General features: G+C 51.4%; 1 protein-coding gene across 1 annotated transcript in view; it reads right to left on the bottom strand.

Moving 5' to 3' along the window:
- Tnfrsf21 (TNF receptor superfamily member 21) overlaps positions 1-6,947 on the bottom strand; it is a 48,408-nt gene extending 41,461 nt beyond the window's left edge. The window contains exon 1 of the mRNA XM_048347649.1: positions 6,703-6,947. Within this exon, the coding sequence (XP_048203606.1) occupies positions 6,703-6,771 (69 nt within the window). The 5' untranslated portion in view covers positions 6,772-6,947. The remainder of the gene's footprint in view (positions 1-6,702) is intronic.
- Positions 6,948-21,216: the final 14,269 nt, after the last annotated feature.

Below are 21,216 nucleotides of genomic sequence, written 5' to 3'. Positions count from 1 at the left end.
TCATGGTGGTGGCACCCCTCCGTCAGAGTCACCCCAGGGAGTGTGCAAGCCCTCTCCTTCCCATCCCGTCCAGCCGGTCGGCCTGAACGCCCGAGCACCACCATGGGGCAGAACGGGCCCGCGGATGGGAGGCGCAGGCTCAACCCTGGGGGAAAATCATTCCCTTGACGGGAAAGTTTTTTTAAAAATCTGGTAAAGTGAGCCATCCCCCTACCTACAGCTCAGCAGGCCAGTGTGTTCGAAGCCACCTTGATCTAGCTGTGAATCTTCTCTCCAGCACCTGCCAAAGCCATGACCACGAACGCCCTCAATCCTCATTCCTCTGCCTGAAAACCGGGGGGTTCCACTTCAGGAACTTGTAAGACGTACTGAGATGGTGTGTAAAAGGTCTAACACAACCCCAGCCCAACTTCCCGAAAAGCAAGGGCCATCAATACCAATAATTACCATTGATAACCACTTTTGTTTCATTTTTTAAAATTATGTATTTGTCAAAGTGATGCACAGAGAGGTTACAGTTACATACATAGGACAGTCAGTACATTTCTTATCAGGCCTGTTACCCCCTCCCTCATTTTATTCCCACCTTCCCCCCTCCCCAGTTTCTTCCCCACTCCCCCCTCTGGTACAGCCTATTGTCTTGTAAGTATTGCTGTGGCATTGGTTCACCTTTTACCCTTTGTCTCTCCATGTTAATGTTCCCCTTCCCTTCCCTAGTTCCAATAAACCTATATACAATACCCAGGGTACCAAAATCAGTTACAGTATCTTCAGGGGTAATACCATGGGGAAGAAAGACAAAAGAAGAAGGCACAATTTCATGTGGTACGTTGAAGGTAACAACAAAGATAAACCACTTATTTCCATAACTTGGGGTTCATTTCTCTTAGCATCATCTTATGTGTTCATATGTACATAGCTACTGAGCTATGGTGATCTTCTGCTAGGACTGTCCTAAACATGTACTGATTATTACCAATGAGGGAAACCACAGAGTCTATGTCTCTTTGGTTCTGGCTCACTTCATTTAGTATGAATTCTTTTTCCAAGTCTTTCCACTTCCTTATGAATGGGGCAGTGTCATTCTTTCTGATAGAGGCATAGAATCCCATTGTGTGTATGTACCACATTTTCTTGATCCATTCGTCTACTGAGGGGCATCTGGGTCGGTCCCATATTTTAGCGATGGTAAATTGTGCTGCAATAAACATAGTTGTGCTGGTGGATTTAGTGTGATTTTGCTTGTAAGCCTTTGGGTAAATGTCCCAAAGCGGGGCTGCTGGATCATAGGGGAGCTCTATGTTTAGCCTTTGGAGGAACCTCCATACTGCTTTCCAGAGTGAATAACCATGATTTGAATCCCCCCTCCCTCGGGCTATCAGTGTTGAGGCCCAGATGAACCCAGTGTGGTTCCCATTGGCCCCCAGGACACATGGAATCCCTCCGTGTCTCTCCTAAATCCCTACCAGGCAAGGTGTGCAAACACCTTGTCAGGCCACGGAGCCACCACGCGGTCCTGGGTGGCAGAGGAACAAATGGAAAACGATAGAAACATTAGCCCCGCCTCAGCTCGCCAAGCACCTCTCCTCCTTCTTGTTTGGGTTTCCAGCAGTCCTAGGCCCACGTTTCGAATATCCTGAAGAGACGCTGAAAGGACAGCGCGCACAGCCCACTCGTGCCCCACCCCGGACTGCGAGCGGGCGGCACACAAATCCCCAACCACTGCTCGCACGGGTCACCTCAGAGGCCGGCCCCGGCAGGAGAGCCTCCCTCGAGGACAGTGACCCGGCTCCCGCCTTGAATCAACAGCACGGAGACCCAGGTCCTCCCTCATCGCAGAGCTACATCCTGCTCACGGGCTCTCTGCCAGGTTCCTCACCTCACATTACATAAGCCCTGCCCAAGCTCCAGTCCCCTTCAGGCTAGAAGAAGGGGGGGGGGGGGGATGGCCAGGTGGCAATCACAAGCCAATTCCAGACTCCCTGCTGACTTTTCAGTACTGAACAAATACAAGCACGGGACAGGCCAGCATGCGCCACCCAGACTCCGACTCCTCCTCCGGCTCAACCCCATCCGACAGCCCGGTCTGCGTCCCATGGTCTACCCTGACCGGCTCCAAATGATCCCTGGCCTTGCGTCTGAAGCCCTGAGGTGATCGGGCACCATCCGTCACCGAGGACAGGCGTCCCCGTGTGCCCGCAAGTGGCTGGTGGCCCGGCCTCCCTGCAGTGCGCCAGGGCCGCAGGGCATGAGCACTTACTGGAACTCGGGCAGCGCTGCTGTGTCTACAAGCCGGAGCCGCCACTCCCGGCCAGTCCCTCAACAGGCCGGTGATGCATCTGTCCGTTTCCCGTCACCGAAAGGAAATCATAGCGACAATAAGCGCTACCCGAGCCACTTAAAGTTCACAAGCCACAAAGGGCTGGCTTGAGGAAACGCTGACCCGATCTGCTGCCGGAGGAGGGGGCTCGTGCCGGTAATCCTAGTGGCGTGGCGACTCAGGCTGAGACCGAAGGACACACAGTTCAAAGCCAGCTCAAGCCACAAATCCAAGACCAGCAAAAAGCCGGTGGTGGAGGTGTGGCCCAAGCGGCAGACCGACAACTTTGAGGACAAAAATCTACGAGAGCTAGAGGCCCTGAGTTCAAGTTCTAGTACCAGCGCACATCCCACTTCCAGCCTGGTAACAGGTGACATCATCAGACAGGATGTTACGGCACCCGGTACGGTGTCTGGACTTCCTGGGGTGTAAAGTAAGTGTGCACACCGTCAGGCCCATCGTCCTCCCAACCGGAAGAAGTGATGTCTCGCTTTCCTGCGGACCTGCCTGGCCAGTATGCAATCCAGGCAGCGACAGCAAACCCCCTGAGGACAAGAGGTATCTCCTACTCCACAGTGGGGCAAGCCTTCCTAGAACATTCTTTACACCAGCACACACCTAAAAGGTCTTGTGGTACCTTGCTCCAGACGGGGCCTGCCACACATCTCTTGTATTTTGGCTTACATTTTCCTTCCCACTGCCACACCATCAATGTCAACACTCATCAGAAACAGAAATCCAGGCAGTGAAGAACAATTCCTTCCGGTTCAGGTAACGCAACGGCCCAAGCCACCCTCTCAACTCTCTCCCAGTGACCCTTCTCTGCCGAGACACTTTACGGTCAAGCAATCAGAAGTTGTGCAACAGGCATGAGGCAGCTTGGAGCCGAGGGCGCCAAGGGGCTCTGGCCTCCGGCTTTCGTACTCATGCTTCCAAGACCAGCAGAACCCTCGGAGACTCTACTCCTCTCAGCTGGAAAATGCAGGCACTACCACCTGCTTCGCAGGGAGGCTGGGAATACACAGAACACCGTGTAAAAAGCACCTGGCACTGAGCGATTGCTCTCCAGCAACACGTGCGTGTACAGCCACTACACATCTATACGGCGTGCGTATATACAAACATGTGTACATGTATATATGAGTACATTAACATGTATGTGTGGAGATACACATACATGTGTGTATATGTGTTTGTGTGTATTATATATATACACACACACATACATGGGCATTTTTGAAGTCTAGAATAAGCTGCCCTTCACTCAGCCTGGTATTTTTAAAAAGTCACTAGAAGAACAAAGATTTTCAGACATAGAGGAAGAGAACTGAAAGGAGGGGTCATTTTGTTACGAGAGCTCTGGCTGGCACTATTACTCTTCATCTCACTGGCACACGCAAGCTCTGATCCCCACCCTAGCCCCCCCCCCCCCCCCGCCCCGTTCTGAGAATCCCACCCCATGGACCCGGTGCCGGGCCCTGGTGTGGTACGGCCAGGGATAACCCCGGGACAGGTATTCCTACGAGCCACGTTTTGAGATCACTCCCTTACACATTCCTGACGTCCATGCCGAGGGCTGAGGGGGGTCGGGGGCCTCTGACACGAGGCTTCAGCCCACCCTGCTACACCCTCTACTCTCCCCTTTCAGAATGACAGGGCCACCTTGGCCCAGAAGCAAAGACCTGTTTGCTTTCTTCGGTGGTGGTGGGCGGGGGGGGGGGGGGGGGGTTATGCATTTAAACTCATTTGCTAGCAGGTGCTCTACCACTTCGGCCAGGGATCCGCCCGCTTTGCTTTCTGTCGTGGTTCAGAGAGTGCCCAGAGCGATTTTTCCATCCTGGAAAGCCACCCTCCAGCCTAGGCCTCCTGGAAAGCTGAGATGGCAGGTGTTCACCACACCCAACTTCTTGGCTGAGACAGGGTCTCAACCCTCTGGCTCTGGCTAACCTGAAATGACAACCCTCCCAGGCCCCACTTTGGAGTAGCTGGGACGACAGGCATGAGCCACCGCACCCAGCTGCGTGAAGCCTTTCTACTACAGCTAACAGAAAATAAGGACTTCGGTACTGGCTCTCCACTGGAAATTGCTTTTAAACCACAACAGAAATCTCGTTATTTTCTTTAACAGTCAAACTCACTGTGTCAGGCCTTGAGTTGTAAAGATGAAGAATTTAGGGGTAAGCTAGGTCCGGTGATCTCAGAAAAAGAGATGGGCCTTTTGTTGGGTTACTTAACACCCTTTGATTATATACTGACACCTGCCTGTAAGAACCTTATGTAAAATAAATGAACTACTGCATGACCCCAAAGGCTGAGCGCCAGTGGCTGGCGCCGGTAACCCTACCTACTCAGGAGGCTGAGATCTGAGGGTAGTAGTGGCTCAAAGCCACCCCTGGTGGGAAAAGTCAGTGCAACTCTTCTCTCTTAATAAGCCACTCCGAAAAAGCCAGAAGTGGCCCTGTGGCACAAGTGGTAGAGCGCTAGCCCTGAGCACCAAGAGGCTCAGGGGCAGTGCCCAGGCCCTGAGTCCAAGCCCCAGGGCCAGCAAAATACATACATACATACATACATACATACATACATACATACATAAGCAAATAAATAAATGTCTTAAATAATAACAGTCTTGGAGGATGCAGGCACGCGCAGCATGGGTCTCAGGCTATGGGAGAGGAGAGCGAGTAAAGGCAGATCTGACTCTACTAATGTGAAGATCACTGTTTTTCCCTCGACACCAAACAGGTCAGGTGTAGGTCCACAGCTTTCCATGTACCCCCGAATTTCAAGGCAACAAACCTAGACGTTGTCATTACTATACATGGACACAGAAAGACTCTCTGGGGGGAGCCTGGGGCTTGCCTGGTTGTAAATGCTATAAAGGCCACAAACTTTATTTCCTTGCTCTTTAAAATAGCCCCTTCCTCCGCCATGTCCTGAGCCGGAGCCTCTGCCTAGGAATTCTCAGCCCATGGCAACTGCAGGGCTCCGGGATCTAAGCAGATCTCAGCCGGCCTGGCGCGGGGCCCTTTGGAGAGAGGAGACAGCAAGCCGGCCTCGCCCGCACACAGCCCTGCGGTGAACACAGGCTCTTTTTGTTTTGGTATTTAGGTGTTGTTGTTTTTTAATTCTTTTTTAGTTAACAATCTCCACCCACCCGGCAGGGATGAAAAGGAATGGGAAGTTTCTGATGACTCAAGGATTTGATTTCAGATTTCCTTCCTCCCGCCACTGGAGACGAGGGGAAGGGGGCGGCTGCGGGGTCTGGAGGTCACCACGGGGGACCCGCAGGCCGTGGCCAGGTGAGCGGTGGAGGGAGGGCTCCGCACGCACGCACGCACGGCGGGGAGGCTGCCGGCGCCCATCCGCCCGCCCGGGGCTGGAGGACCCAGCCCAGCCGGCTCGGGTAATGACTGGGGAAAACGCACCTCCCTCCCCGGCGCTCGGCCCCGGCTCTGCGGGCGCCCGGGAGCGGAGGTCGCCGGCTCATGGGGTGGGGGGGCGGGTGGGGAAGAGGGAGGACGACGCCCGGGCCCAGAGGGCGAGGGGCGGGCGTGGGCTGGCGGAGGGGGCCCGGCCCGGCTCGGGGGCGCGCCCCGCGGCGGCGCCCAGGGCTCGGGGCCCCGCGCGCACGGCCGCTGCGGGAACAGCTCCGCCGGGCTCCGCACTGCAACAAAGCGGGGACGCGGGGCGCTCGCTCCCCAGGGCGGGGTACGCGGGGCGCTCGCTCCCCAGGGCGGGGTACGCGGGGCGCTCGCTCCCCAGGGCGGGGTACGCGGGGCGATCGCTCCCCAGGGCGGGGTACGCGGGGCGATCGCTGCCCAGGGCGGGGTCCGCGGGGCGCTCGCTCCCCAGGGCGGGGTACGCGGGGCGCTCGCTCCCCAGGGCGCGGGGCGCTGACTCCCCGGGGTGCGGGGCGGCGGGCGCGGGGCGCTCGCTGCCCGGGGCCGGGTACACCGGTCGCTCGCTCCCCGGGGCGGGGTACATGGGGCGATCGCTCCCCGGGGCGGGGGACGCGGGGCGAGGGGCGATCGCTGCCGGGAGCCGGGTACGTGGGGCGCTCGCCGCCCGGGGCGGGGTACGCGGGGCGCGGGGCGCTCGCCGCCCGGGGCGGGGCGGGCAGGTGCCGGGGCTCCGCGGTGCGGCGGCCGGGAGGACGGAGGCAAACGCCCCGGGACGCGCCGGGCCCGGAGCCGCTGCGCGCCCAGCCACCCCCGAGCCCGGGGACCCCCGACGCGAGCGGGCAGCGCCTCGGGAGCCGTCCGCCCCCCTTCCTCCCGGCCCTCCGCCGCTCCCGGCCCCGCCTCCCTCCACCCTCGGGCCTCCACCCTCGGGCCTCCACCCTCCGGCCTCCGGCCTCCGCCCTCCGGCCCGCGCGCGCTCACCAGGACGAGGACGCCCGCGGTCATCGTGGCTCCGACGCGGCGGCGGCGGCCTCCCGCCCGGCTCCCCATGGCGGGGCCCGGGGCTCGCAGGGGCGCGCGGCCCCTCGGCGGCTGGGCTCGGCCGCGGCTGCTGCGGGCGGCGCGGGGCCCATCTACCTCCAGCAGCCCATGGCGCGGCGGCGTCCGGGCGGCCGGGCGGCCGGGCCGGGGTCGGGGGCGTCCGGGCCGGGGCCGGGGCCGGGGCCGGGGGCGGGGAGGCTCGCGGGGCGCTTCAGCACGGGCCCCCCCGGGCCGGCGCGCGCCTCCCCGAGCGCTCGTCCTGGTGCCGCCGCGGCGGCCGAGACCCAGCCAGGAGCGCCGGCCGCGACAGCGCGCGGGAGCCGCTGCCCATAGCGCCGCCGCCGCCGCTCCGCCGCCGCCGCTCCGCCCGGACCGCGGGCCAGCTCTGGGCGCCGCGGCCGCCGGCGCGGGGACGCACGTGGGGCGGGGGCGGGGCGCCGGCCTTTGTGACGTCACCGCCAGCCGGCCCGGGCCGCGGGGTGGGCGGGGCGCCCCCTGGCGCGCGCTCGCGGAACTGCACGGCGCCGCCGCGGCCCGGGTCCTGACCTGGACCTCGGCCTGGGAAGATGCTACTTCCACGGATGGGGGGACGGGTCCAGCCCTCCCTCCCCACCCCTCCCCTCCCCTTTCTGAATTTTGTGGTGTGTGCAATGCATTCTTCCCCCCCTTCCCTCCTTTCCTTTTGGCCACCCCCTCCTCTCTTGAATGTACCCCCTTTCCTGGTGTTGATTTTGTTGCACTTTGACTTAGTCTTTCTAAAAAACAAAAAACAAAAAACAACTGCACTATTCCAGCTCTCCATAAAGCGCAGTACACTTCAGTTAACTCCTTCGTCACCACTCGCATACCACCCAAGGTGATTACTTACAGATTTCTAGCTACCACGAGTGAGGGAAACCATGCACCCTTTGTTTCTGGCTTACATCACTTAATACAATTTTTCTCCCAGTCTTTCTATTTCCTAGCAAATGGAACAATATCATTCTAATAGAGGAGTTAAAAATTCCATTGTGTAATGTATACCACATTTTCTTGATACATTTGCCCATCAAGGGGCACCTGGGCTGATTCCATATCTCATCTATGGCGAACAGTACTGCAACGAACATGGTTGTGCAGATGGTTTTACTGCAGTCTCGTTTGTGTTCTATTGGGTGAATTCCCAGGAGTGGAATTTGCTGGCTAGGGTCTTAAGTCTCCGTTAGGTCAAAGAGGGCGACGGTGGTTCCCTGTGATTACTCCACCATCTTCTTAGTTTCCTGAGCTTCCTGATGATGAGCTCAATCTAGCTTCCCTCTGCCCCTTTGACTTCAAAATAGCCATGCTTTGCTCAGTGCCTGCTTTAGGTCACAATTCTGAGTGAACCTGAAGGCACTGGCAGACAGAAGTGCTCACTATTTCATTCTTAAGTAACATGCTGGGATTTGTGTGTTTGTTTGGGGGGGGGTTGGCTCTTTGTTCTGTGAAAACCCTAGCAGAAGCAAACAGTTCATAGGAGGATCAATTCCAATGTATCCTTTCAAACATCTGCCTATAAAGAAAGAATTGCCCATACAGTGTTGGGGGGCGGGGGGGGGGGGGGGAAAGGCTACAATATAGAAGCCAAGGGGAAATTCAAATAAGTTCTTTCTAGACAGCATTATTACTAAATACCAACTCTTGCGAAGTATCAACTCTTGGGGGAGGAGAAAGATGAGAGATAGGAGCTATGTCTCCATATTTAAGGATCTCTTAAAAGTCTTTCCTCTTATGTCAGTTGTTTTTCTTTGCAAAAATATAAACGAGTGGTCACTCATTGTAAGTTTAATTTTTAAAGAAATTAAATATGAGCCAGTAGTCATAATGGCACATACCTATACTCCCAGAATTCAGGAGGCTAAGGCAGGAGGATCAAGAGTTCAAGGCCAGCCTGAGATATGTACCAACACCTCCCCTCTCAAACAAACAGACAAACCCCTCTCAAAACAAAACAAAACCTCCAGTAGATAGGAAAAGGGAGGGGGTCCAGAGCAGTTTTTAGTTCCTCCATGTAACTCTTTACAACCAAACATACTTCTCAAGGTAGGATCTGACCTGCCCCATAGAGTTGTGTCGGTTTCAAATCTGGTTAACTATGCCAGTACCAGGAGTTATTTATCAACCATTTATCTTCCTAAAGCAGACAAGGTTTTATTTCTGCACAAGCTTCTTTCAAATTCTATTCGTTCCTGGTGTGCTATTGATCATATCAAGTTAAATTTTTATGTACTTTGAGAAAGTTTTTTTAAAAAATCACTTGGTCCTATTTCCTTACTAACCTCATTAGGTCATTGTACTGAATGGCTTTGTTTCTGTCATATTTTCAAGGCTTAGGTAGGCAATTAGGAGTTATTTTCTTTTCCTTTCCCTTTTTCTGTGGTTGAATCTCTAGGAATTAAGCCTTTAAGAGAAAAGTCACTTGCCACCTCCCCTGCAGAGCTCTTCCTTAATGCACCCCTCCTCTCTTTCTCTACCCCTCTTGGGAAATTGTTGTTCCTTTCTCTCATTTATCTCCACATAGTCCCTTATTGCTTGCCCCTGTGCATCCTCGGCCAAGCCCTCAAGTCTCTGAGGGTAAAGTCTATTTCTTGATCTTTTTTCTTTGCCAGTCCTGGGCCTTGGACTCAGGGCCTGAGCACTGTCCCTGGCTTCTTCCCACTCAAGGCTAGCACTCTGCCACTTGAGCCACAGCGCCGCTTCTGGCCGTTTTCTGTATATGTGGTGCTGGGGAATCGAACCTAGGGCCTCGTGTATCCGAGGCAGGCACTCTTGCCACTAGGCTATATCCCCAGCCCTATTTCTTGATCTTTTTCACGTCTCCATCATCGTCAAGATTCAAGTTAGTATGGGGGGGCCTGTAATCCTAACTACTCAAGAGGCTGAGATCTGAGGGTCACGGTTCAAAGCCAGCCTGGGCAGGAAAGTCCCCGTGAGACTCTACTGTCCAATTAACCCTCAAAAATTGAAAGTGGAGCTGTGGCTCAAAGTGGTAGAGCGCTGGCCTTGAGCAAAAAAGCTCAGGGACAGCGCCCAGGCCCTGAGTTCAAGCCCCACATCCAACAACAACAAATTCAATTGAGTTACCCAATGACACATTTGGTGAATGAAAAAAACGTACCAGGAATAAATATGCAATAGTTAATTCATCTGAGGTTGCCTTTTTCTTTCTCCAAATCTGAATCCAGACATACTGAGTTGTGTTATGCAAACAGTAACAAGGTTAATCTTGTGCATTTCTAAAGGTCTGTGTCCCAGACTTGGATTGTAAACAGTTGGTCCACATCACTGTTTCCTTAAAAGAACCCACATAAGAACCTTCTGTTCTCTGGCCTAAGAAGGAGTATCAGCCACTTAGCAACAGATTGTAAGACGCGACGTGCATGCGCATGAGTTTGATTGAGTCTCCATGGTGACATGCTTCCAAGGCAGCCCCCTGGGCTCAGACCTCCTGGGGATAAAATTGCAAGGTGGGCATTGTTCCAGAAACTTCCTTCTGTCTTGGAGGATACAAAAGGAATGACTTGGAAAATAAAATGGCCATTCCATATCAGATGGTACAACACAATTCGAGCCATGTCTCCAGTGCTCTTTGCTCTAGGTTAGTCTCCAGACGGTGAATTCGGTTTTTTCTTTGCTTTTCTTTTTTCTTTTGCCTAGGCTGGCCTTGAAATACAATTCTCCTAATCTCTGCCTCCTAAGTAGTTGGGCTCACAGGTGTGAACTAACACATACAGTCTCTTCACGGGGCTAATTCTATTGGATTTTTACATTCACTGCTAGATAAAATCTATTCTCATGTCTTCATCCCATTTCCTACTTGATGGGAAAACCATTTGGAAAGGTTGTCACCGTTTCCTTCCTTTTTACTTGTCTACTGTGGCCGGGGCTGTATGCCTAGGCTGATTTATCTGACCCTAAACTACTGCTCAACAGATGTCACAGCATTGCTGATTGTGTGTAGCAATGATCATGACAAAATGTCTCATGGTTTAAAAGTAAAAGAAGGCGTAACGATTCTGTCTCACTCCTAAGAACACGGAGGGGATGACATGAGTCCCTTTTTCTTCTTCTGAAAGAAAGAGAGGGTAACGTTACCACCTGGTGAACCAAAGAACTTCCCTGGAGATTCCCAGCCACCCCCCTGCCTAAGGGCTCCCCATAACTTCTCTTTGTGCCATAGCTTTTCACCCATCCACAGTCCCAAATCATTTCTCCATTAATAGGAGAGGTCACGAAAAAGGAGATTTTATTTTCCCCCTTCACCCTCCCTTGCCTTTGATAAAAGATTTAATACTTCAATCAAAAGAGAGTTGTTTGGGGGAAACCTCAGATAGAATGTTATGCCTCCAATTTACTTCAGTCATTTCCTTGAGCTTCTTTACTTGAGAGTGGGTTACAATCTGTGATAAAGGAAACAAGAGAAAATGAGTCCAATTCTCGGCCCAGGCCCTCATCCCTTCATGCGTACTCAAGAAATCAACTCCCCCGCTGCAACCCCTTCTCCCGGAGAAGAATTGGTTGTAAATTACTGTGATTAGAAGAGAGACGGCAGATTGGAAAGTTTTTAAGTTCTTCAGACAGGTTAGATTTTAGGAAACGGTACTTATTTTTAGGATCAGCAGTTGGATTCGTGAAAAGACCCGATTGCTGGTCTTGACTTGGTGACTTCGGACAAACCCTTGTATCTCTGTATGAGATGGTTATTTCAAGCTTCCTCATATGCAAACAAGATAAATGTAGACGTTTGTGTGTCTTTGTTTGTGAGGTTGGGGATCAAACCCAAGGCCTGATGTGTGCTAGGCAAGGGCTCTGTCTCCCCAGTTCTGTACCCCCAGCTCCTAAAGTTATCCTTGGTTATGCTCTATGCCAAATGGCCCATGCTGTAGTCAACCAGACCTATGGAATGAGGCCTCCATGAAAACCCAGGACACATTTCCAAGCGCTTCCAGAGTGCTAAAGCTTCTATTTTTCTGCTTAGGCAGACGAACCAGCCTCAGACAGAATCCTCGTGCTGGACCCGTGCTTCCGGCCACAGTCCCCTGGACGTAACTCAGTAATAATAATTATGACCACTTTTTCCCAGGAAAATGATAAATGAAATGTCAAATCTCCAGGACTATCTCACCCGGTAGGTGGTTTAGAGAAGAAACCAAGCCAGTAGGAACCTTTAAAAAAAACAAAAGTCAGAAGAAAGCTATCAATCTGACGGCAGAAGTAGCATGCGGAGGGAGACCAGCCTTCAGTTGTGCAACAAATAGTTCAAGTTCCAAAAAGAAAAGAAAATGAAGGCGTTGGGTTTCTCTCCCCGTGCTAATCGAGATGTGAAGAGACTAGAACTGGCTTGTGTTTTGTATTGCACTAACCTCCCCCACATCAACAGAAACGGGTTCTAAGAAGTTCCCCTTCCCCGTTGTAGACAGTCAGTGAGGCTTGCGACTTTCCACAGCTACTACCAGGACAAGAGGGAGAGTCAGAGGAAAGGAATAAGAAGTAGGAATTAGTTCAGGAGAAAGCTGAGCCACAGAGAGGGTGAAAGCAGTCAGGACTTCGTGGGGAGGGGCTGGGGAGGGTTTCTTTCAGAGTGGTCCGAGTCCATGCTTTTCAAGTGCAACATAATGGGTCTGGGTGTCTTTTCTACAAATGACATTGATACATGTGTGCTCAGGTGAATGAATACCCCTGTCTCCACTGACCCCTTGATGATGCGTGTATGCGCATAGCCGGGTTGGAGAGGGCCAGCTGCAGAGAAAAGGAGCAGGGAAGACACGCACAGGACAGGGTGATTGATGCCGAATCGTTGACACCAGGCAGAGTTCTGCCAAGTCATCAACCAGCCTAAAACAAACAAACAAGCAAGCAAGCAAGAAAAACAGGGGGTTTGTGTCCAAACACATTGTGAGCTTCCTGGAACCCCAGCTAGCTTAGTGGGGCTTTGGCGTTCCACCGGGTGCCTAAGGAAAGCCCAGGACCAGGGCATGCCCAACTCCTAATTACCTCCACCCAACATAAGGGAGGGAAGAAGTGAAGATGAAGGGAAAGGGAAGATGCGTATCCCGTGGTTTTAGAACCCAGTCTTGATTGCTTAATGCTAATGTGCTTATGAAAATAGAAGGGCTCCGAGTTAAGATTTTCTTTCCCTCCCAAACTGTCAACTGAGGCACTAACAAAGTCAAAAAGAATGAGGAAAAGCAATGTGCCTTGACCTCTTATCCATTGCTTTCTGGAAACCAGATGCGCGGTGAAAGGCAACCTCCTGACCCTCCAAGATGTGGGAGCTGTATGTACATGGGAGACAACGAAGCTTCGTGTGCAGGAGTCCGCCCACTGGTTCAGGGAGCACCTGGTGAAGATCCAAATGTGCACCTCCCTGCCCTTTCCCTCTCTAAAAACCCCTGCCCACCCCACCTCCCCCCCACCCCCCGCCCAGGGAAAGGACACAGAAAGAACCTAGCTCCTGCACACCCACTGTGCACAGTCATCTCTCCCACGTTCTGTGCTCCACACTGTGGATTTAGCAATTCTTCCCCATAGATGCGGCATCCGTTACTACCCAGGAAGCCGCTTGATTTGCCTCCAAAAAACCTGGAACGTAATCAGTGTTCAGTGAAGTCTAAGCATTGGTGTTTTGTGTCTTTCTTTTTTTTCTTTCAAGTTCCTGCTGTGATGAGAATGTTCTCAAATTGGATTCCGACAATGTTTGCTCAATTCTACAAAATTTACTGAAAATGATTGAATGGTACACTTAAAAGTGGGTAGGTGCAATGGTATGTAAATTAACCCTCAACAGAGATGTTAAGAGGAAAAAAGAAATGCTTCCTGGGTCTTCTGTTCCTCCACCAGTTAGATATTCCTAAAGCTTTGTGAGACGGCTTTGCTCCTATTAATTTGCTCCTATAAATTAAAATGTAATTTCTAAATGGGTAGATTTAAATGTGTGGAGCAAATGCCTTCCACATAACAGCCAGGATATAATTACATTCCTTTGAAGACTGTAAGTCCTTCGTAGAAATGTGTGTTACATTTGGATCCTAGAGCTGGCTCAATGATTCGCTTCCTGGGGACCCCAATGATATTAAAGCTGAAAAATGGTGTGCTTGTTTATCATTTTTTTTTATTTAGTTAGTTATTTATTTTTGTCAGTCCTGAGGCTTGGACTCAGGGCCTGAGCACTGTCCCTGGCTTCTTTTTGCTCTACCACTTGAGCCACAGTGCCCACTTCCGGCTTTTTCTATATAGGTGGTGCTGGGGAATCGAACCGAGGGCTTCACATATACGAGGCGAGCACTTTACCACTAGGCCATATTCCCAGCCCCTCTTCATCTACTTTTGAAACTTCTCTTCTTTGTGTACTAGGAGTCCCTGCTGGTGATGGGGTTTACATCCATGAGTCCGGTCAGCTACCACTCCTTCCATAAGGCCCCCACTTTGTACCCCCAGGGGCAGCAAAGTCTAAGCCCAGGAGTATCCTTCAAATGTATCAGAAAGTGGAGGAAGCACGCAGAGCGTGAGTTCTGCACAGCCACAGGAAAGCTGAGGGGCATGGGCACTCTTCCTGTCAATCTCAGTGCCTTCGGACTCTGCCCTGCTGCAGTTTCTAAGGAGGGGGCTGCCGGAGCTGTGTGGCTCGTGAGACTGAGGCTCCGAGCTCTCAGGCCTGGCTGATTGTAAATACACCGAGTGAGGAGGCAGCTCCCAGAAGCCAAGCGCTGGGCCATCTGCAAGTGTTAGGCTCAGGGCTGTGCCTCCCAGCAATCCTCAGGCGATGGATCTCATGACTGGCGGGGAAGGGCAGGGACACCAACTGCCATGCCCATAGCCGTCCGAGTTCCCCACTGCCTAAACTTCTCAGCAGGTTCGTGTCCTGCCTCCTTCTCTCCACCGCCACTCCTTGTGGCCCCCAGCCCCCATGTCAGGGTACCCCGACGCTCTCCAAGCAGTGATGGGTTTCAAGTCTGCAGACTAGCTCTGCCTCACGGGGGTGTTTTGCTATCACTCTCTGAGGTGAGGAGAATAACAACATGGTTTTCCTCTCTGAAGCCAGGCTGCCATGCGTGAGCAGTAACCCCCCACTGGGTTTAAGAGCTGTAGGAAGTGTGGGATTTTCCTGCGCTACGAATTGCCAAGCCTGCTGCCAAGACTGCCCTGCATGGCTGACCTTGTGGTTGTGTTTTTGGCTTCTCCTTCCCACCTGAGGAGCCAGGGTTGGGGCGGTGGACTGTGTTCTACTTTTATCTGTTGTTTTTCAGCTTGTCTGTACCTTAGAGTTGTCATTCTATCTCAAAATATCTAATAATTTGTTTATTGGATTAAAAAAAAAACAGGTAAAAATTGAGGACTTTCTCCTATCTCAGTATATCACTGGAGTGAATGAGCTTCATTCTTTTCCTCCCCAGTGTCAGAAACAAGAACTCCTACCAGTGTTCGAGAGGTATAATGAGGCATAACATTTGCATAGGTGTCTCATATTCTTATCCTGAAAGGTTTGTACGATTATCCCTATTCAAATGCTGGGAACAGAAATGAAGCATTTAAGAGATTCACAAAAAGAGCCTCGCCTGGTAATTAGCAAAACTGGGACACAAATCTGAGCCTCCCTGGCCTTGGAGCCCATGGCGCCTACACCACACCTTCCCCGCGCAGACGCCGTTCAGCAGCCTCCCCACACCCTCGGTTCCACGTTTCCTCTCCTTGTTTGCTGGGCCCACTGATGCCAATCTCACTCTCAACCTTGAGGGAGTAGCACCTGGCATGTGGGCAGAGAGATAATGAAGACACTTTCCAGCCCCTGCCCTCTGTGGAGAGACAAACAGCAGCTAATGAGGCCTTGCTGATGTCAAAGCTCCCGTCGTGTGGAGAGGCGTGGTGATCACACACCCATTGCACAGATCAGCTGGGGAAACCGAGGACCGGAGGCCAGACCGATTCAAAACAAACAAGAAGAAAGCCTAACACTCTGTCCCTCTTGCCTCAATATGAGTGCCTGTTCATCCAGATCGCCTCTATGGTTAATATTCCACGGCTGTACATGGACAGGTGTACATTTCAGGGTTTTTTTTCCCACAAAGACAATTCATTTCAGCGGTGAAGCAGGTGATTGCTCCCTGGGCAGACTCTTTGAGACCACGTGACACAATTCAGTGTTCCCCTTTGCGACAAATAATGCATTCTTCACCCCTAAAGGACTTTACATATGTACTTTTTTATTTATTTAATTTTTTTTGGCCAGCCCTGGGGCTTGGAGTCAGGGCCTGAGCACTGTCCCTGGCTTCTTTTTGCTCAAGGCTAGCACTCTGCCACTTGAGCCACAGCGCCACTTCTGGCCATTTTCTATATATGTGGTGCTGAAGAATCGAACCCAGGGCCTCATGTATATGAGGCAAGCACTCTTGCCACTAGGCCATATCCCCAGCCCCTATGTACTTAAAAAAAAAAAAAACCTGCAATAGCACTGAGAAGCTTGTAAAGATGGATATAGAAGCTCTTCCTGGTGAAAAAAAACCATCACAAGGGGCTGGGGATATGGCCTAGTGGCAAGAGTGCTTGCCTTGTATACATCAAGCCCGGGGTTCAATTCCCCAGCACCACATATACAGAAAACAGCCAGAAGTGGCGCTGTGGCTCAAGTGGCAGATTGCTAGCCTTGAGCAAAAAGAAGCCAGGGACAGTGCTCAGGCCCTGAGTTCAAGCCCCAGGACTGGCAAAAAAAAAAAAAAAGAAAGAAAGAAACCATCACACAATGAATACCCACACAATGAAGGGTCAGAGCCGGTGTCACAATGCAACCTGTGACAAAGTGTGACGTAGAGGCAGGGTTTGGGCTGACCTCTGACTTAGGGGTGAAGGGCAGACCTGAGCTTCTGTATCAGTGAGGTCAAAGTCCTGTTCCCACCCATCTGCAGGGCCTAAACCGTCCATATTTCCGTCTCCTGAGGAGCACGAGCTAATGCGTGTGTTATGTGTTTACTGATTTGGCACTTACTGAGCCTCTGCAGGGTACAATAAAACCCACTCCAATGTCACAGGCAGACAATCTCGGCCCTTCTGGAACCTGCAGTCCAACGGTGAAGAATGATATCATCCGAGGAACCACAAGAGCACGGCGTGTGCGACAGATAACCACCCCAAGCTGTGTGAGGGAGCGGAGCCTGGAATCATGTTAAGCATGGGAACACCAAGACGTTCACATTTCTGGAGCCACCACTGTAGAAAGTCTAATTGACTTGCACTTGCCTCAGATCTACAGACTCCTGGATCCAATGCTGTATCCCAAAGTACAAAAAGCAGCTGTAATGTGTATGGTGGACAGGCTAGCCCAGGAAAGCACCCCCCCGTGATGAATGCGCTCCGATCTTAGGTCAGGCTCCTGCAGTTCTCCTCAGAGTGGCAGAGCACAGATCTGAAGGACGGGGACGTGCCACTTAGCCTGACTGAGGATGGGAGCCATGTTTTCGCCCCTCTTCTTTCCTACGGGATGAGGGAATTAGCGGTGCCCATCTGCCACTGTATAGGCATTCCAAAAGGGCTGGGGAAACCGTGAACGTGGAGGACACAGCTCCGCCAGACCTGATTCCGGGGTTCCAACCATTCTGCGAGCAAAAGAAATGCATGTGTGTGAGGAATAGCAATAGCACAAGTATTACTTCTCAGAGCCCCCCAAGGCCCCTCTCCACCAGCTGTATTCTTTCATTCAGCGATTCACTGATGATGTTAAGTACTTACTAGACAATCCATATTATGTACTCAACAACTTACTTCTAAATCTGGATGTTTCAGAGCTAAGAAAAACAAGATATCTACTCTCACTGATTGAGATTCCCCACCAGCCAGAAATTACACTGTGTGTTGTAGGCAAGCAGAAAAAGACCTCTCCTACTATTCTTCCTAAGTTTTCTGGCTGGGGGGGGAGGGTCTTGTAAACTGAAAATGAGGAAAACAACCTTAAGTTAATGAGCATGTGCATCGTCCTCGCAGGAGGAAATACCTAGAGATGAGTCACTGGAAGGATTGGCTTGTACTTGGGCTTACACAGCATGTTACTTAGCAAAAGCAGAATAAAACGGTCCATAAGCCATGAGACAAAAGAATAAAGAGCACTTTGGTCAGAGTCTGGGGGCAGCTCCAGTAGAAGGTGTGGGGCATGGTGCAAGCCTGCCATTCAGCTCTCCTGCAGGTCGCGCAACAGGAGAAGACGCGATGAACATCTGGAAGAAGCAAGTTCCCGAGTGAGCGCAGAGGATGAGAGCAATGCAGACGGACCTGCAGGTCCACCACCAGAACAAGGGCGGCGAGAACAGAGGGGCGTGGGAGGAAGGGGGTGGAGGGCAGATTCCGTGGACTGTTTCAGGAATCATTCAGAGGTCCCGGAACACCTGGAACTGTGTGTCAGGTTTCCCATTCCCTCGCATTTTCCCTTCCAGTTGTTTTGAGACACAACCTAGGAGCAGGTGAACAGAGGTTAGAAACCTGGAACCCCGCCTGTGATTAGAGGAGTTAATTACAAGGGCATCGTCCCAGCAGTTGATTTTGAAGTACCTGCTATTATCTTCCCCTCCTCCCCATATTCTTATCTCTGAACGCCTGCACCGACGGGCATCGAGCCAGAGGAAGTCCACCTCCGAACACGCCTGCTTCTCACTAGCCCATTCCGAGTGAGGTACGCCCTTAGAAGCGATTGCAGCTTTCGATGTGAGGCAACCAACACTGGCTGTATGAGACTTCTGTTCGAAAGAGAAGTTTCACCAAGGCGATTGACCAGATCCAGTGCCACTCAACAAGACTGGAAAAAGAGGAGTCGCTTTGCAGGACCCTGTGTCCCGCTGCAGGAAATCTGGGTGTCTCTCCAAGACCTGTGGCCTTGAGACTCGAGGAGCTAAGTGTGGACCACGGAGGCAGAGGCCGGCCGAGGATCCTCCTTCAGGAAATGCCCATAAAACACTGGCTCCTGTGGCAAAACACACCATGTTTCCCCCCACACACACACCCCCCTGCTTTCTCTCTTTTCTCTGAGTTTCTACTGCCTTAAACCCCACAACCACTTTATAAAATATGTTTTATAATGTCCTTCCACTGTCCTGGCCTGAAATCCAAAGATGGTACAGGCTCTGCTTGTTTGTAAAATGGAGAAACATTGCAGGCTGAGGTAATCACAAACAGGTTTTGGACCTACTCGAATATCCTCAGGGTTGAGGACAGCTTTGGGGAGTTGTATAGACAGCCTCTCGTGAAGTGGGGCAGCCCCACGCCCCTGCCCACTCGGCCAGCCGTGCCCTCCAAGTCCCGAAGATCCTCCGGGCTGACTCGTCTCGTGGGTATGCGCTAGAAGTGGCGTCTCCAAGCCAGCCTCCCGTGGCGGGCAGGGTTTTGCTGGTTCGTCCGTGCTTATCGACTCATCGCTAAGAAGGAAACGTTTCAGAAGGTCACCGTGGCAGACTGACGTCCCTCATCCAGCCCCCAGTGCAGGGACCCAGCAGCCAGGATATGCAGTGTAGAAAGGGACAAATAGAAGATTGGGTATGAGGATGACTCTTAAAGAGAAACCATCTCCCAGATACCATGAGGCAAGCTTTATGCTCTTTGGTTGAGCTTTTGAAATGGGAGGTTCTGGAAACCAGGACCATAAAGAAAACTGGAAAAATCAACCTGGGGGGGGTGGGGGGGAATGGTGATGATGATGATAGAGTCGGTGTTTGGAGCAGGCCTTCCTCTAAGGGCTGTGCAGAAGATTCCCTAGACTCGCTTCCCCTAGCAAACCTCAGCAGGAAGTGCTCAGTTTCTGGCCTGGGATCTCTGCAGTCCCTGTTCCTGCAGACGCCATGGTGCGGGGAAGAGGCCACTCAGGAAGAAGGCTTCTTCCTCAGTTCATCTAGAGAACATAGCTCCACGCACATTATACGGACATGCTCATTGTCAAAATGAAATCCATTCTATTGAACAATTAATACACACCAGTTAAGATTGTAAGATAAAACTAAAACAAAGGCAAAACATGAAAAAGATGAACACAACCGCTGTGATCAGGATTAAATAAAACAAAGACCCCTTCCCCCCAAATGAACACAATCGCTGATTTCTGTAGACAGCAGCTTAAGTTGGGGTGTGTGTGTGTGTATGTGTGTGTGTGTGTGTGTGTGTGTGTGTGTGTGTGTGGTTCCAGCACTGGAACTCAGGGCCTTGAGCTCTTGCTTTTTTACTCAAGGCTGATGTTCTACCATTTGAGCCACACCTCCTCTCCCAGCTTCTTGCCGGTTAACTGGAGATAAGAATCTAACAGACTTTCCTACCCAAGCTGGATTCCAACAGCAATCTTCAAAACGCAGCCTCCAGAGTAGCTAGGATGACAGACGGGAGCCGCCAGCTCCCAGCCTCCGCCTGAAGTGTACCAAAGTGAATTGCAGCTGGAGCAGAGCTCAAGTAGTAGAGCACCTGCCTAGCAAGCTCAGGCTTGGGAGTCAAAACCCTGAATAAGAAGGTGGGGGTGGGAGGTGGGGAGGAAGGGAAGAAAGATGAGTTCCAAGAAAAACAGAGGGAGACTAAGATGTCTGGGAGTGAGAGGGAAGCATCGACACTGTATTTTTAGGTTGTCAATGCAATGCCAGAAAAGTTATTTCCTCTTGAGCTATGTGTTAAACTGAAGGTCTTTTCACATGAGGAAAACACCTAGGGTTTGGTTATGCCTGTGTAGAATCATGAATCCTTTGCTGTGGATGTGGTTTGCTTGAATGTGAAATTTTGGCATAAATAAAATGAAACCACCACTGGATATGAAACTAGTAATTTAATCGAGTATTACTGAGATACACTCAGCTAAAGGACGAAACCGAACATTTCTTCTTTTCCTCACTCATCTTCATGACATTCTTAGGATCCCAAATTACTTTACCTTCCTCAACATTTCCCCTGTATTCCAAAGAAAAATTCTTAATCCTTTGTTCTCACCTACTCAATTGAGTACTCGGGGTCTTGTCTTGTTAGCACGTGGCAATTTTTAAAAAATTTTTGTTTCTTCTTTTCATTTTGGGGAGTAAAGATGATGAAAATGCCACTTTGCTTATTATTATTATTATTATTATTATTATTATTATTATTATTGCTGTGACCAATCCCTGAATTTAGAGTTTCTATAGGGTTGCTTGTGGAATTGTGGGAGGGAGGAACTCGGCTTAAGCAGTACAGCAGCTGCCTAGCAAACACAAGGCCCTGAGCTCAAACCCCCGTACCACCAAAAAAGAAAAAGAAAAGAAAAGGCTACGAGGACAGACTATCCATTGGCTTAAATCATCACTTTGTATAGGAGAGTAAATTTGTGGGGGGGGGGGGGGAATTTTTGAAAAAGACACATCAAAGAAAGGATTTAGGAAACTGAACTCAAACCCATACCTTGAGGTCTTTTAAGACCTGATACTTAACATATTTTAGGTATGAAAACAGATGTTCCTG

This window comes from Perognathus longimembris, chromosome 6 (assembly GCF_023159225.1).
Source record: "Perognathus longimembris pacificus isolate PPM17 chromosome 6, ASM2315922v1, whole genome shotgun sequence".
Taxonomy (NCBI): Eukaryota; Metazoa; Chordata; class Mammalia; order Rodentia; family Heteromyidae; genus Perognathus; species Perognathus longimembris.
Note: the sequence above shows the minus strand (reverse complement) of the source record. Positions and strands in the feature narration are given on the sequence as shown.